The sequence below is a fragment of the Panthera tigris genome, chromosome B1 (assembly GCF_018350195.1).
Source record: "Panthera tigris isolate Pti1 chromosome B1, P.tigris_Pti1_mat1.1, whole genome shotgun sequence".
NCBI lineage: Eukaryota > Metazoa > Chordata > Mammalia > Carnivora > Felidae > Panthera > Panthera tigris.
This window is the reverse complement of record NC_056663.1, coordinates 137,139,371-137,152,063: the sequence shown is the minus strand read 5'-3', so window position 1 is coordinate 137,152,063 and position 12,693 is coordinate 137,139,371. Positions and strand designations below refer to the sequence as shown.

At 39.9% G+C, this 12,693-nt stretch overlaps 1 protein-coding gene across 3 annotated transcripts; it reads right to left on the bottom strand.

The window, feature by feature from the left end:
- Positions 1–5,571: 5,571 nt before the first annotated feature.
- HNRNPDL (heterogeneous nuclear ribonucleoprotein D like) lies at positions 5,572–12,635 on the bottom strand. 3 transcript variants are annotated; one of them, XM_007074766.3, is made up of 8 exons: positions 11,865–12,635; positions 10,905–11,073; positions 10,645–10,806; positions 10,057–10,188; positions 9,795–9,909; positions 8,906–9,076; positions 8,474–8,566; positions 5,572–7,320 (listed from the first exon to the last, which is right to left on the bottom strand). In XM_007074766.3, the coding sequence occupies exons 1-7, from the start codon at positions 12,305–12,307 to the stop codon at positions 8,496–8,498; spliced, it is 1,263 nt and encodes a 420-aa protein (XP_007074828.3). In that variant the 5' UTR covers positions 12,308–12,635; the 3' UTR covers positions 5,572–7,320; positions 8,474–8,495. The 3 variants fall into 3 exon arrangements, with proteins under 3 accessions (XP_007074828.3, XP_042840223.1, XP_042840222.1); XM_042984288.1 differs by lacking the exon at positions 5,572–7,320 and adding an exon at positions 8,010–8,100; XM_042984289.1 differs by lacking the exon at positions 8,906–9,076.
- Between the last annotated feature and the right edge of the window lie 58 nt (positions 12,636–12,693).

Sequence of the window (12,693 nt, the reverse complement as noted above, 5' to 3'; positions counted from 1 at the left end):
TGTTCTCCATGGCAACTTTCATGTGTTTGTCTTTCCATGCTACATTTTAGATAGTTTCTTCTCATCTGTCCTTCAGTTTACTAATTTTTAAGTTGCATCTACTCTTGTTTTCAGACTCATCCATCCTTGGTTTTTAATTTCATTTATTGTATTGTTTTATTTGTATAAGTTCTGATACTTTATCAGATCTACTATTGCTTTTTTAAAAAAAAAGTATTTAAAAAGAGGGGCAGGGGGAGAGAGAGAATCCCAAGCAAGCTCAAAGCTCAGTGTGGAGCCAACACCAGGCTTGATCCCGTGACCCTGGGATCATGACCTGAGCCAAAATTAAGAGTTGGACACTCAACCAACTGAGCCACCCAGGTGCCACTACTATGTTGCTTTAATAGCTTCCTCTTCTTTGGAGATATTTTCAAGCTTATATTTTATTTCAATGTAATAAGCATGGGGGGGCCTAATATCTGCTGGGTTTGTTCACTGTGTTCTCACTCATGGTGGATTTTATTATGTATTGGTTATTATGTTTGAAAAAACATTCATAGAAACAATCAGAAATCAAGGATGAAGAAATTATTTTCATTTGCTTTTCCAGGCACTTGATGCCCCTTACTTTACTAGAACTATCTTAATCTAAATTCTGAGATTAAAGTTCCCTTAACTGCCCAGGTAAGGAAACTGGGTTCTCTTGTCTTTTGTAAGCCTTTAATTTGACTAATTGGGGTATCAGAGTCTCCCCTTGGGGGTGGCCTAGGCTTTTGACTTCTGTGCCCATTGGTGAGGCCATCAAACCCAACTTTGAGTGCTAGGCTTATTCTCCTGGTTTTAACATTCTCTTAGATTAGATTTTAGCCAGGTGAATTATTCATGATCTTTTTAGCTCTTTTAAGGATATTTAAAAATATTTTGCATCCTGCTGGTCTTCCATAGGATTGGTTTGAATTACTTAGGCCATAGTTGCTGAAAACAGAATTATGGAATACTTTTTGAAAAAATTATGTCTGATAATTCTAATATAGTTATAGACATACACTTGAGTACATATTATTACCCTATATGGAGGAATGTGCTAATGCATGGAAATGTATGTACTACTAAATAAAAAAATAGAATATGATCTTAGGAGCATTTTATGGAATAATTTTAAGAACCTTTGACATCTTCATGTAATGCTTTTTCTTTTCTCATGGCAACAAATGTAGTTAATAAATTGTGACCACTGTTCCTAAATTGTACTAAAAATTTGCATACCTTTTCCAGAATTGCCAAGAGAACAGTAATTAACGCCTAATGCCTATGTTTTTCCTGGTTAAGAGTATCTGATTGATTCTATTAAAAGGCAAAGGAGAGAAATTTGTCCCCTGTGTCTCTAAATGAAGAGAGGGATGATTTCATCAAGGGGCAAATATTTATACCCAGGAGAATTTAAATAGAAAGATTTAAACAACAATAACACTAGTCTAGTAGTATTGTGGAACTTGGCTATGGGTCATTGGTAAATCTCTGTACCTGCCACTAACACCAAGACCCTCCTCTCTTGGGGTTGAAGATTTAAAAAAAAAGAAAAAGAATCCCACTGTCAGCAGAGAACTGAAAGTGATATGATATGGTGTGACTGAATGTCACTGTGTTGGTTGGGGAACAACAACAAAAAAACCCTTTTGTTGATGTCTGTATCTTCGTGTTCTAAAACATCATGCTAATAGTAATTAAAATAACTTTTAATTAAAAGAATAAGGTAAGACCTAGGCCAGGGTGAACTTATTCTCGGTTTTGACAGGCTCTAAGTCCTATGTTTACATGGATTATAACTAAAGAATAAATACATGAAAAACATAGAAGTGTATTTTAAAATTTTTTTTGCGTTTTTATTTTATTTTTGAGAGAGAGACAGACCACGAGTGGAGAAGGGGCAGAGAGGGAGACACAGAATCTGAAACAGGCTCCAGGATCTGAGGTGTCGGCACAGAGTATGACGTGGGGCTCAAACTCACGGATGGTGAGATCATGACCTGAGACGAAGTTGGACGCTTAACCAACAGAGACACCCAGGTGCCACAGAAGTATATATTTTAAATAAGATCAAAAGTAAAATTGGGGAGTCTTTTTGTTTCTGATGCAGTCGTTCAAATGTATAATTTAAAAGAATTTGAATTGTATCCATACTGCATGTATTTTAAAATCACTTTTCATCCAGAATATGAAGTAATGCATACTCGAAAATGCCTTTTCCTTTTCCTTATTTCCAATGATATGTTAAGTGCAGTGCTACAATCCTAGAAAGTAGTAATGAAAATTCTTAGACTTATTTTCAGTATTTAAAATTTTTTTTTAACGTTTATTTATTTTTGAGACAGAGACAGAGCACGAACAGGGGAGGGGCAGAGAGAGAGGAAGACACAGAATCCGAAACAGGCTCCAGGCTGAGCTGTCAGCACAGAGCCCGACGCGGGGCTTGAACTCACAGACCGTGAGATCATGACCTGAGCCGAAGTCGGATGCTTAACCGACCAAGCCACCCAGGCGCCCCTATTTTCAGTATTTTAAAAGTCTGATAGAAATCACAGATTTTAAAAAATCTGCACAAGCCAATGAAAATATTATTGCTTTGATTTTGACTGGCAATAAATTTGGTGGTATGATGCTGATTATCACACTATGGAAATTCTGATTGGCTCAGTTGTTTAAGCATTGGACTTTTGATTTTGGCTCAGGTCATGATCTCACAGGTTCATGGGATTGAGCCCTGCAACAGTCTCGGGATCTGCCAACAGCAGAGAGCCTACTTGGGATTCTCTCTCTCTCTCTCTCTCTCTCTCTCTCTCTCTCTGCCCCTCTCCCCAGCTTGTGTGAGCACGCGCTCTCTAAAAAAAAAAAAAAAAAAAACTATCATCACATGAGAGCAATATACTTGATAACATGTATTCAAAACATATAGTCCATGGAAGAATATATTTAAAAGACTTGTCCTGGTAATGGAAAATGTTGGAACTATCCTAAAATACCACTTAGCCCCCACTATCACATCATTCTTTCATCCTTCCACTTACATGGTCTATGAGAAACTTATGTCCCAAATGTCTCATGGTTCAAGAGACAACCTAAATAATGTCAATCCCATTGGACAGATCTCTCATGAGAATAAGGAATTTGCTACAGATTATCAAGGCTTCAGTGTCATCAGAGGGAAAAGAATCAATCAATTGTACTAAAATCTTATTTTCCTACAAAAGATCTCAGTACTTACAAATTAATTGTATTAAAGACTGCTGACCAATCTTAATGCTAACAGATCATTCCAATAGGTGGCAAAAGCTTGTTCAAAATCTAGGACTCAAGAGATGCTTAAGGGAATAGAAATCTAAGATTCCAAAATGTAGTGCATTTTTTTTTCTTTAAAGATTGTTTGAGAGAGAGAGAAAGTGCAGGCACACACGAGCGGCAAAGGGGTAGAGAGAGAGACAGACAGCAAGTGAGAATTCCAAGCAGGCTCCGTGCTGTCAGCCCAGACCTCTGCACAGGGCTTGAACTGTTGAGATCACGACCTGAGCCGAAACCAAGAGTTGGATGCTTAACTGAGACACGAGGTGCCCTGTGAGTTGGTATTTTTAATCAGCTAACTTCTACAATTTTAAAATCAGGGGATTAACCAAAATTTTCATAGGGCCTTTTGTGGGGTTGGCAGCTCCTGTCTTTTAATAAAACTATCACCCTATGTAAGTGTTGACAACCCAAGACACAAATACCCAAGTAGAGAACATCTGAAGACACCCCTTGTGCAACCTCATCAATGATAGCAAATTCAGTAAATTTTAGTCAGTTACCATAAAAGCCACCAACTGCAAGAGCCTTTTAAAGTAGATAGCTTTCGAAGAATTTCTCTGAATCCACCCTTAAAATATTTATGTATGGATAGGCATTTTTCTGTCAGAAGAGAATTCATTTTTGGTCAGATTCTGGAAAGGACATAACCACTGAAAAAGCATAAGGAAATTTTTTTTTTTTTTAAGAGAGCACGTGCAAGCAAGCACATGAGCAGGGGAGGGGCAGAGAGAGGGAGAGAATCCCAAGCAGCTCCACACTGTCAGTGCAGAGTCTGTTAGGGGACTCTATCTCACAAACCCTCACATCCTGTCCTGAACTGAAAATTGAGTAGGACGCTTAACCAACTGAGCCACCCAAGCACCCCTGCAAGATACTTTCTTACATTATTTCTAATTTGTGTTGGCCTTTGATAAACTCTAACCATTCTGTTATTCAACATTTCTAGGTTTTAAGTAAATCAGAAATTATACTGAATATCCTTTTTAAAACTACAACTCCAGGCACCTGGATGGCTCAGTCGGTTGAGTGTCTGACTCTGGATTTTGGCTCAGGTAACGACCTCACGGTTTGTGGGACTCTTCCCCTCTCTCAAAACAAACTTAAAAGAACAAACAGCCTACAACTTACTCCCAACACCCTCTGACAATGTACCTCCCCCCAAATGGGGGTACACCTTTTTAAAAAGATTTTTAAGTTTTCTCTACCCCCAACGTGGCACTCAAACTTACAACCCTGGGATCAACACACATGATCCACTGCCTAAGCCAGACAGCAACCCAAAGGGGTGCACCTCTTAAATGACTCCTAAAAGAATAAAACCAGGGGTCAAACTGCCACATAAACACAAATCTTCAGAGTGTTTATTTTCCTGTAATCCCCAGGACAGCACTATATTCTATCCTAGTTTATAAAAAGCAGTGAAGTGTTATAGGTGGTTTCTTACCATTTCAACCAAAATTTGTTGAAATTCCACATCCAACCCAAGACAAAAATACGAAACCCCATCTAATCCTAACAGACCATATTTTATGAATGACTTCATAGAAAAGGCAATAAAAAAATAGTTTATACAACTGCAGCATCCTTAATAGTGATTCAGTGAAATTTAGCATCCCGTGGTTGACATCTTATCAAATCTTGGTATTGGGTAGTGATGACGTTCTCATATATTAAAAAATCATTAAAGTGTAAGATTATCAAGAAGTCCAGTCCCTATCACCATTTTGAATGATGCATCTGAGAATGGAATAAAAGCTCTGCTTATCCACATTAGTACCCCAACACACATCTTAATTCTTAATATCCCCAATTATATAAATTTAACTGAAACTAACGAAATCAAGTTTCTATCAGGATGAGGAACACCACAGAACTTGGTCAAAACCATTCAGATAGCATGCTTAACAAAATACACAGGCTACTTGAATATGTTTGTCATAGGCTTTCAGAATTTCCATCCTCACCCCTTCAATTAACTTATCAAATTACTTAGTTCTAAATTAATACTTCAGGGTATCTTGATAACTTTCATTCATCAAAATCAAGTGCCTAGAGCACTTTTCTTGGCTTATTTAAAATTTACATCATTTGGCACTTATAGAGCCTAAATTCTTAATAAGAGTCCAAAGCCTCTTGAGGGGGTAAAAAACCAAGCACATTGTTTTTTTTTGTAAACCTCAGACAATAATCTCTAGATGTAGTGTATTTCTTCAAAGCCATATATACCAAGACTTGATTGAAGAGTTTGGATTTTGTTTAAAAAGCCTTTATTCATTTTTGATCAGGGAAAGGACAATCTCAATGTCAACTTGTCACCTAATCATAAATTTGAACTTAACAGGATTCACTCCCTAGACACTGCACCTACAGACTTTGACAACATAACTTAAAATGAAAATCTCCCTTGTTCCCTAAGGTTGCATGTCGAAAGAATAAACAGTCCCTTGCAATAACCAACATTGGTACTTGGCCTAGGTTTAAGGTCAAATAGCAAAACAGGAGCAGAACAAGGCCAAGTGCATTGTAACTTGATAGCCAGCGAGTACAATCATTAAACAAAGAAAGCTGCAGGCACCAAATAAAACAAAAGGCAGGTTCATCAGCATAAAAAATTTACATTTGGTTGAAGGTGAGGTCAACTGCTCTGCATATGAACACGTATGCCAATCCTAAAGGCTAATGTAGAACCAGAGAAACAAAACTTAAAAAAACCCCTTAAATCCAACTACACTGAATGTAAAATTTGAAGCTTAGATTTACCCAGGAATTTCTCCAAAACCTAGAGATAAAACTGTTTGATTCACCAGGAAAAGCTGTTGTAATGACTCGGTCACCTTAGATTTGCATTGACATACATAAAGTTTAAATTATACTTTTCCTCACTACTCCTATGTCTGAATATGGAATGCTTAACTATGCAGCTCATGCACTAATGCATTAAAAATGATGGAATCTACTAGCATGACTTTTTCTAAAAACTCACACCACATTAACAGTTAACACCCAATATAGCTTCCTAAAAACCCCCCAAAAGAAAACATTTTGTTCAGTTTGGTGCTTGCTGTGACAATACCAATAGAATACAACTGACTTCCTCAAGTCACTACTTCAAATATCTGCATCTAACTTTTACTCAAATTTTAACCACCTCATACCTATCTGCCAAAATCCTTGTAACGATTTCAGATACTCAAACTGTAGCTCCAACACACTGTTTAACAGTGCCTTTTCCCTGGGTATATCTGGATGTTTTAATCAAGAAAACAAGTAAAGTCATGGTATTACAATTAGCCAAAGCTCTAACAGACCAGATTCTGAATGAGCTTACCCTAATCAATGGCTTTCCAGAGACAGGAACAAAGCACAATCACTTCTATTTACGAAAAGGAACTACCAACATGCTTTGTGCTAAAAAGGTACAGTTCTTCAAAATATAATCCAGAAGACTGATGGTCTGCTAGAAAGCTTCCACTAATGACAACACTATGACAAGGTCTCCAAATACACAGAGAAACGTTACAGGTGTGGTGGAAACCTCAGCAGGGAAATGAAGCCTTAGAGTATAGACTACATCTAACAAAAAGGGGGAACAGGGGCACACTGTAGCTGGCTATTCGTAAAAGGACCACAGTTTCTCCCTATGGACCAATATTCCCTACAAAATGAACTGTGCCTTAATTATTGCTTATTTTAAATTACACTTTTACAGAGCTATTTAGTACCTGACGCAGAAAAACAATCACATAAGGAAGCATTTATTTGAGGTTTAACATGAAATCATACAAATAAAATTTGTATAAACACAAATCCACATTGAGTCATAACACAGATAGCAAAAGACAAAGTAAAAACAAAGAAAACTAATTGGCGGCTATATACAGTTGGACACAGTTGTATCTTGTACACTAGAAAGTCTTTTACAAAATAATCATCTTAGATCAACAGAAGACCAATCTTCAATGTCGTCCTGCAAGATGGGTTAACTTTAGCAATCTCCTCCTAAAAACAAAAACAAAATAGCAATTAGATTTGTGTAACTCTGAAAGCTTTCAAAGGTCCACTTTCATGAATTGTTTTAAGTCCTCAATTTATTCTTTTCTTCAATAATTAAAGATCACATGCATATTGAATTGCAAAATGGAGATTGGGTAATTAATATTCACCCTGCAGTTCCCAAATGATAGTGAATTTAAATTTAGTAAGGAATCAGGGAATGCAATGTTCCCATATTCAGACTGAAGTATACTAGATTTAGGTCTACTAGAAGCATCTCTAGTAAGCCAAAAAATGCTCTTACAAAAATGAATTCCTAATAGGCTTATTATATTATAAGAAAACGAATTGCTGTGTGCATATGATCTTTAATTTATATCCCAGATTTTAAAGTTCTTGTTTTGGTTTGTAGATTTCACTATTAGCTATAAAAAGAAAAAGCAAGCATTAAATCTTAAAGAATGAACACTTAAAATGAGGCTCCACAATTGAAATACAACACTAAACAGAAGACCAAAATGATTAAGCTGTAAAAAGGCATTTATGTACTTTAACTCCTGTAAAAAACCATTTAAGTTAAGTTTAGACACTTAATCTTCAAAAAGATTAAAAAAGAAGCCAAAGTCTGAAGTTTTCCACTTTAATCTTTACGCTGGTACATGAAGTTGGAAGAGACCATACCACAGGACAGCGTTTTCTGGTGTATGCCTTGCGCTCTGCCCGCAACGTGCGACCCCCAGAGATAGACGTGGTCAGGGTGACACACGGCCTGCAATGAAGTTCCCGCTGGCGGGTACAAACAAGGTATAATGTCAGAGTTAGAAGACAACATTCTTGTTTTCCTTAAGTTGTACCCATTTCAGTACTTTACCTGTTAATAGTTCTAAAAATGTTTAATTATTCCTCTAGACCACCTGGTACACAAAGCAAACAGAAAAACTCTTAAGTTTTTCTGTAATACTAAAGAAGGTGAGATAAGACTTTAAAGTTAAAGATCTATAGACACTTTAGGCAAAACAGGTTCATAAAGCAATTAAAAAATTAACAATTTAGTAAAAACAGACTACATAATATTTTGTTTTTACTTATTTTTCATTTGTCTATTGATCTTTAAATTAAATTAGACATTTCCACTGGTTTCTTGTACTCTTATACACACCTGTTTTCTCCAACGTCCTCCTTTAGTATGGCTGGTAATTGTTTTGGTGATTGCCACCCCCTCGAGACGCCTTGCCGTAAGTGCTCTGTTGGCCTATTTTGAAAACACAAAAAAATTACATTAAGAATGCTTTCTATAAAAGTTTCATCATAAATGTTAATAGAAAACTATTAAATGTGTAATACTCTGCATGCCAAAACATCAAAATCATGTATTTTAAATAGCTATTATAAACTAGTCATGTATCACATACTCCAGAACATTTCTAACCAAAATCTTTGTCAGTAACCATCCTATGACTATCAAATGCTTCAAAAACTCCCAAACACTTCAAAAAACGGAAAACCCACACACAATTGCGGAATGGGATTGCACTGTTAACACTGAATTTTTAATACCATTGGTTTATGAAATTAAGTTAAATATTCTTACCACTGTAGTCTGCATATCCCTGTCCATATCCATAGTTCCCATAGTTATACCCAGTATAATCATAGCCGCCATAGCCACTATAGTTTTGATCACCACCATAGGCACTATTGTAATTTCCATATCCTTGATCATAATAGTTATTAAATCCTTGGTTCCAGTTTTGGCCCTGACCTGAAACAATGCACAATGATTGTTAGGAGACAACTTCTGACCCCCAATCCTAACATAAAATGTTGTGTTCCTGTCTCTCACTCCACAAATCTTAAACAGGCAGAATGTACATCTATACTGCTATCTGACTGGAGAAAATTATTATTTTAATTATCATAAAAGGGGGCAGAAAGTCCAATTGTGCCAGTTATCAAGTTTCCTACATGTAATGGAAAATCAGGACAGGGGCACCTGGGTGGCTCAGTTGGTTAAGCAACAGACTTGATTTCAGCTCAGGTCATGATCTCAAGGCTTGTTGAGTTCAAGCAGAGCCTGCCTTTGATTATCTCTTTCTGCCCCTCCGCCATGCGCACAGGTGCGCACGGTCCTTCAAAATAAATAAACTTTAACAGGAAGGAAAATCAGGAGAAGGTGAAAACAGGTAGATTGTTTAGCTTTAAAACAAGGACTCCTGCCCAAAAAAAACCCTATCATGCCATGATGTACCATGTAATCTTAACCACATTAAGTGGTATTATTTCTCCATTAGTAATGGCCCTGTCAGGCTGGCCATTCTTTGAAGAGGCGAAACCAGTAAACTAACAAAGACCCACCCACTAACCTGAGAATTTTTCATATTCAAACAGTTTAAAACTAGCTTTACTTTCTTATGGGCTTATTCCTATTTAGCAATTTGCAGCCTAAGCCACTGAGCCATCTTCAAAGAATTAAGTCTCACCTCGTCCACGACCCCTAGTACCACCTCGTCCACCAGCTGCAGCACCTCTTCCTCCTTTTTGTTGTTGTTGTTGCTGCCTATAGACCTCTTTGGGTTGTGCAACTTTGATTTCACACTATAAACACATTAAAAAAACAAATAGAATTTTTACTATGTCAAGCCCTTTTATTCTTCTCAAAACAAATTTTGAGAAATTCACTAAAAGAAACAAAACAAAAACCACCCTCAATATTTTCACTTAATAGAATCAAGATGGCTTTACCTTCCCAGAACCAATTTGATGATATCTGCTTTCTAACAATTTCTTTACTGGCTCTTCATCTGTATATGTAATAAAGCAAAATCCTCTTCTTTCGTTTGTTTTTGTATCCATGGGAAGTTCAATATTTTCAATCTGAAATCAAGAAGCACACTCAACGATCATCCAGTAATGATAAAAGCTACCAAAAGGTTTTAGAATACCCCAGGTCCTTTCCAAGTTTCAAACACATATTGCATGTTACTCTAGTCACATTACATCTGTATAAAAGCTCCTACTTTACTGTCAACTCAAACGGCAAAGATTCGTCTGTGAAGCATTTAGAAAGGAGAGCAAAACTTCATTTATTATTTTGTACCCAATAGATGCCATTGGTAGAAGTCCAAACACTGACCACACCAAAGCACCGGTGTTTTGGCCAAAACAAATTCAGTATGGGTTTCCATCATAGCACAGTAAACAGTGATTAAGGTAGTGACTAAAAAGGACCTGAGTAGTTAATTTAATCTCTTCCACATCGGATAATGTTCTTTTCTGTAAAAACCCGGGGATTATTACATAAACATACACAAAAGTAGTCATAAAGCGCACCTCTCCAAAGGCTCCAAAATATTCTTTAATTTGTTCTTCAGAAGTATCTGGGCTCAATCCACCCACAAAAACCTTTTTGGGAGGTTCTTTCCCTTTTAAAGCTTTGGCCCTTTTGGGGTCTATCAATTTGCCATCCAGTTTGTGTTCTTTCAGTTCCAAAACCTAGAAGACAAATTTAATCTGACAACGCTATGCAAGGAAAACCCCCAGACAATTTGCAAAAGTACACAGAAGGACTACAATGCAAAACCTGCTCCTACCTTATCAACACTAGCAGCATCTTTGAAAAGCACAAATCCAAATCCTCTTGATCTTCCAGTCACTGGATCTGTTTTTATTGTACAGTCTACAACTTCCCCAAATCGAGACAAATATTCAGTCAGATCTTTCTTGCTTGTATCCCAGCTCAAGCCTCCAATAAACATTTTACTAGAAATAAAGTTATTTTTTTAAAAAAGATTAGCAGCGCCTCACACGATTACTTCAGTTCTGGAATTATGTTAACTACGAACCAAGAACGGGGAAGTTTAACTGTATATGTAAGGAATTCAATCCGGGTCTACACATCAAGTATTAAAACAAAAAACACAACCCTTCTCCCCAATTCCATCGAGGTCGCTTATTCGAAACAGTGGACAGCGTGCTCGCCATGCTTCATGATACGAAGTTTAAACGAGACCAGCAAAGTATGTTCGATTGCTTTAAGATTTAAAAACCCCAACTTCCTAAGCTGATCCCTCACAACTTAGGTTCATCCTCTTTCACAGCTGTCAAGCCAACATGCCACCTAAAGAACTCTTAACACGTCCTGGGGATCCAAGTACCACTCACACACCGATTCCAAACGAGTAATTCCGTAACACCGCCCAGGAAAACTGCGCGGGGCCCTAGCACAGACACAATGAAAAGGCGGCAGCAGCTGCAGCATGTGGCGCAGCGAGGCCGGCCCCTCCCCCTCGGGCCCCACGCGGCGCCTGCGCACTCGGGACACAGACGCCGCCGCCGCCGCCCTCCTCCTCCTCCAACTCCTCCGCCCTTCCCCCACCCTCCGCTGGAGTCACCCCTCCGTTTCCTACTTTCCTCTTTCCTCTAAGCTAGCGGGGCCCGGCGGGCACGCGAGGAATCGACTCGGGGCAAGAACCGGGATAGCGCGCGGCTCCCGAAGGATGAAGGGCGCGTGCGGCGCGCTGGGGGAGGGGGAAGAGAGAAGCGTGCGGTACCCGTCATCCTGCTGATTCTTGCTCGCGTTGATCTTGGATCCCTCTGCGAATTCCTCTATGTTGCTGTACTCGTTCATGTCCTCCATGGTGGCGGAGCTGTCGGCCGGGGGATGCTGGCGCGCAGTCCGGGTCGCGGCAGCAGCGGCGGCGGAGCGTTGTATGGAGCTGGATTTAAAATGGCGGCGGAAGAGATCCGGGCGCCGCCTGCGCCCTCCCTTTATAGCCGCCCCTCCCGCCAATCGGGAGGGCTGCTGGGCGGTGACGTGGCGCTGGGCCCGGCGCGCCCCCTGCCGGGCGGAGCTGGGAGCGAGCGAAGGGAGGAGCGGGGCGAGCTGCCGAGGCGCCCGCGGCCGCCAATGGGAAAGGCTGCGGGAGGCTAAAGTAGCGGGAGCAGAGGGGAACAATGGCGGCGGCACATGGGAGAGCCGGGGCGGGACCTCCATCGCGGCCCTCCCGGTGAGGAGCGAGGTCGCGGGTGAGGGGACGCGGGCTTAAGATGAGAGAAGCGTCAGAAGAGAAAAACGAAGGGGCGAAAAGTCCTGGGGTCAAAAATCCCGAGCAGTGCCGTCGCAGGGCCACAGTCCCTCTTGTCTTGAGAGCCTTTGTCTCTGGCGTCCGGTCCAGCCCACTCCTAGTACAGAGCCATCAACCCCGCCTTTTTCCAAAGCCCTCGGTCCCCCAGTGCGGACTGCTGCGGTGGCGGCTGCTGCTATCGATTAGCACCGTGGCCGGGTCGCTCCAGAAAAAGGCGGACTGCGCCCGGCGCCGGCGGCTGAGACAGCGAGCGCGCTCCGCCGCGCGCACGCGTGTTTTGTCCTCGAGCTGGCTG

Coding starts and splice junctions, on each gene's coding strand:
- HNRNPDL (XM_007074766.3), bottom strand. CDS start 12,307: ATGGAGGTCCCGCCCCGGCTCTCCCATGTGCCGCCGCCATTGTTCCCC. Junction 11,074..11,864: donor AAGAATCAGCAGGATGACGG/GTACCGCACGCT, acceptor CTTTATTTCTAG/TAAAATGTTTATTGGAGGCT. Junction 10,807..10,904: donor ATGCTGCTAGTGTTGATAAG/GTAGGAGCAGGT, acceptor TTTGTCTTCTAG/GTTTTGGAACTGAAAGAACA.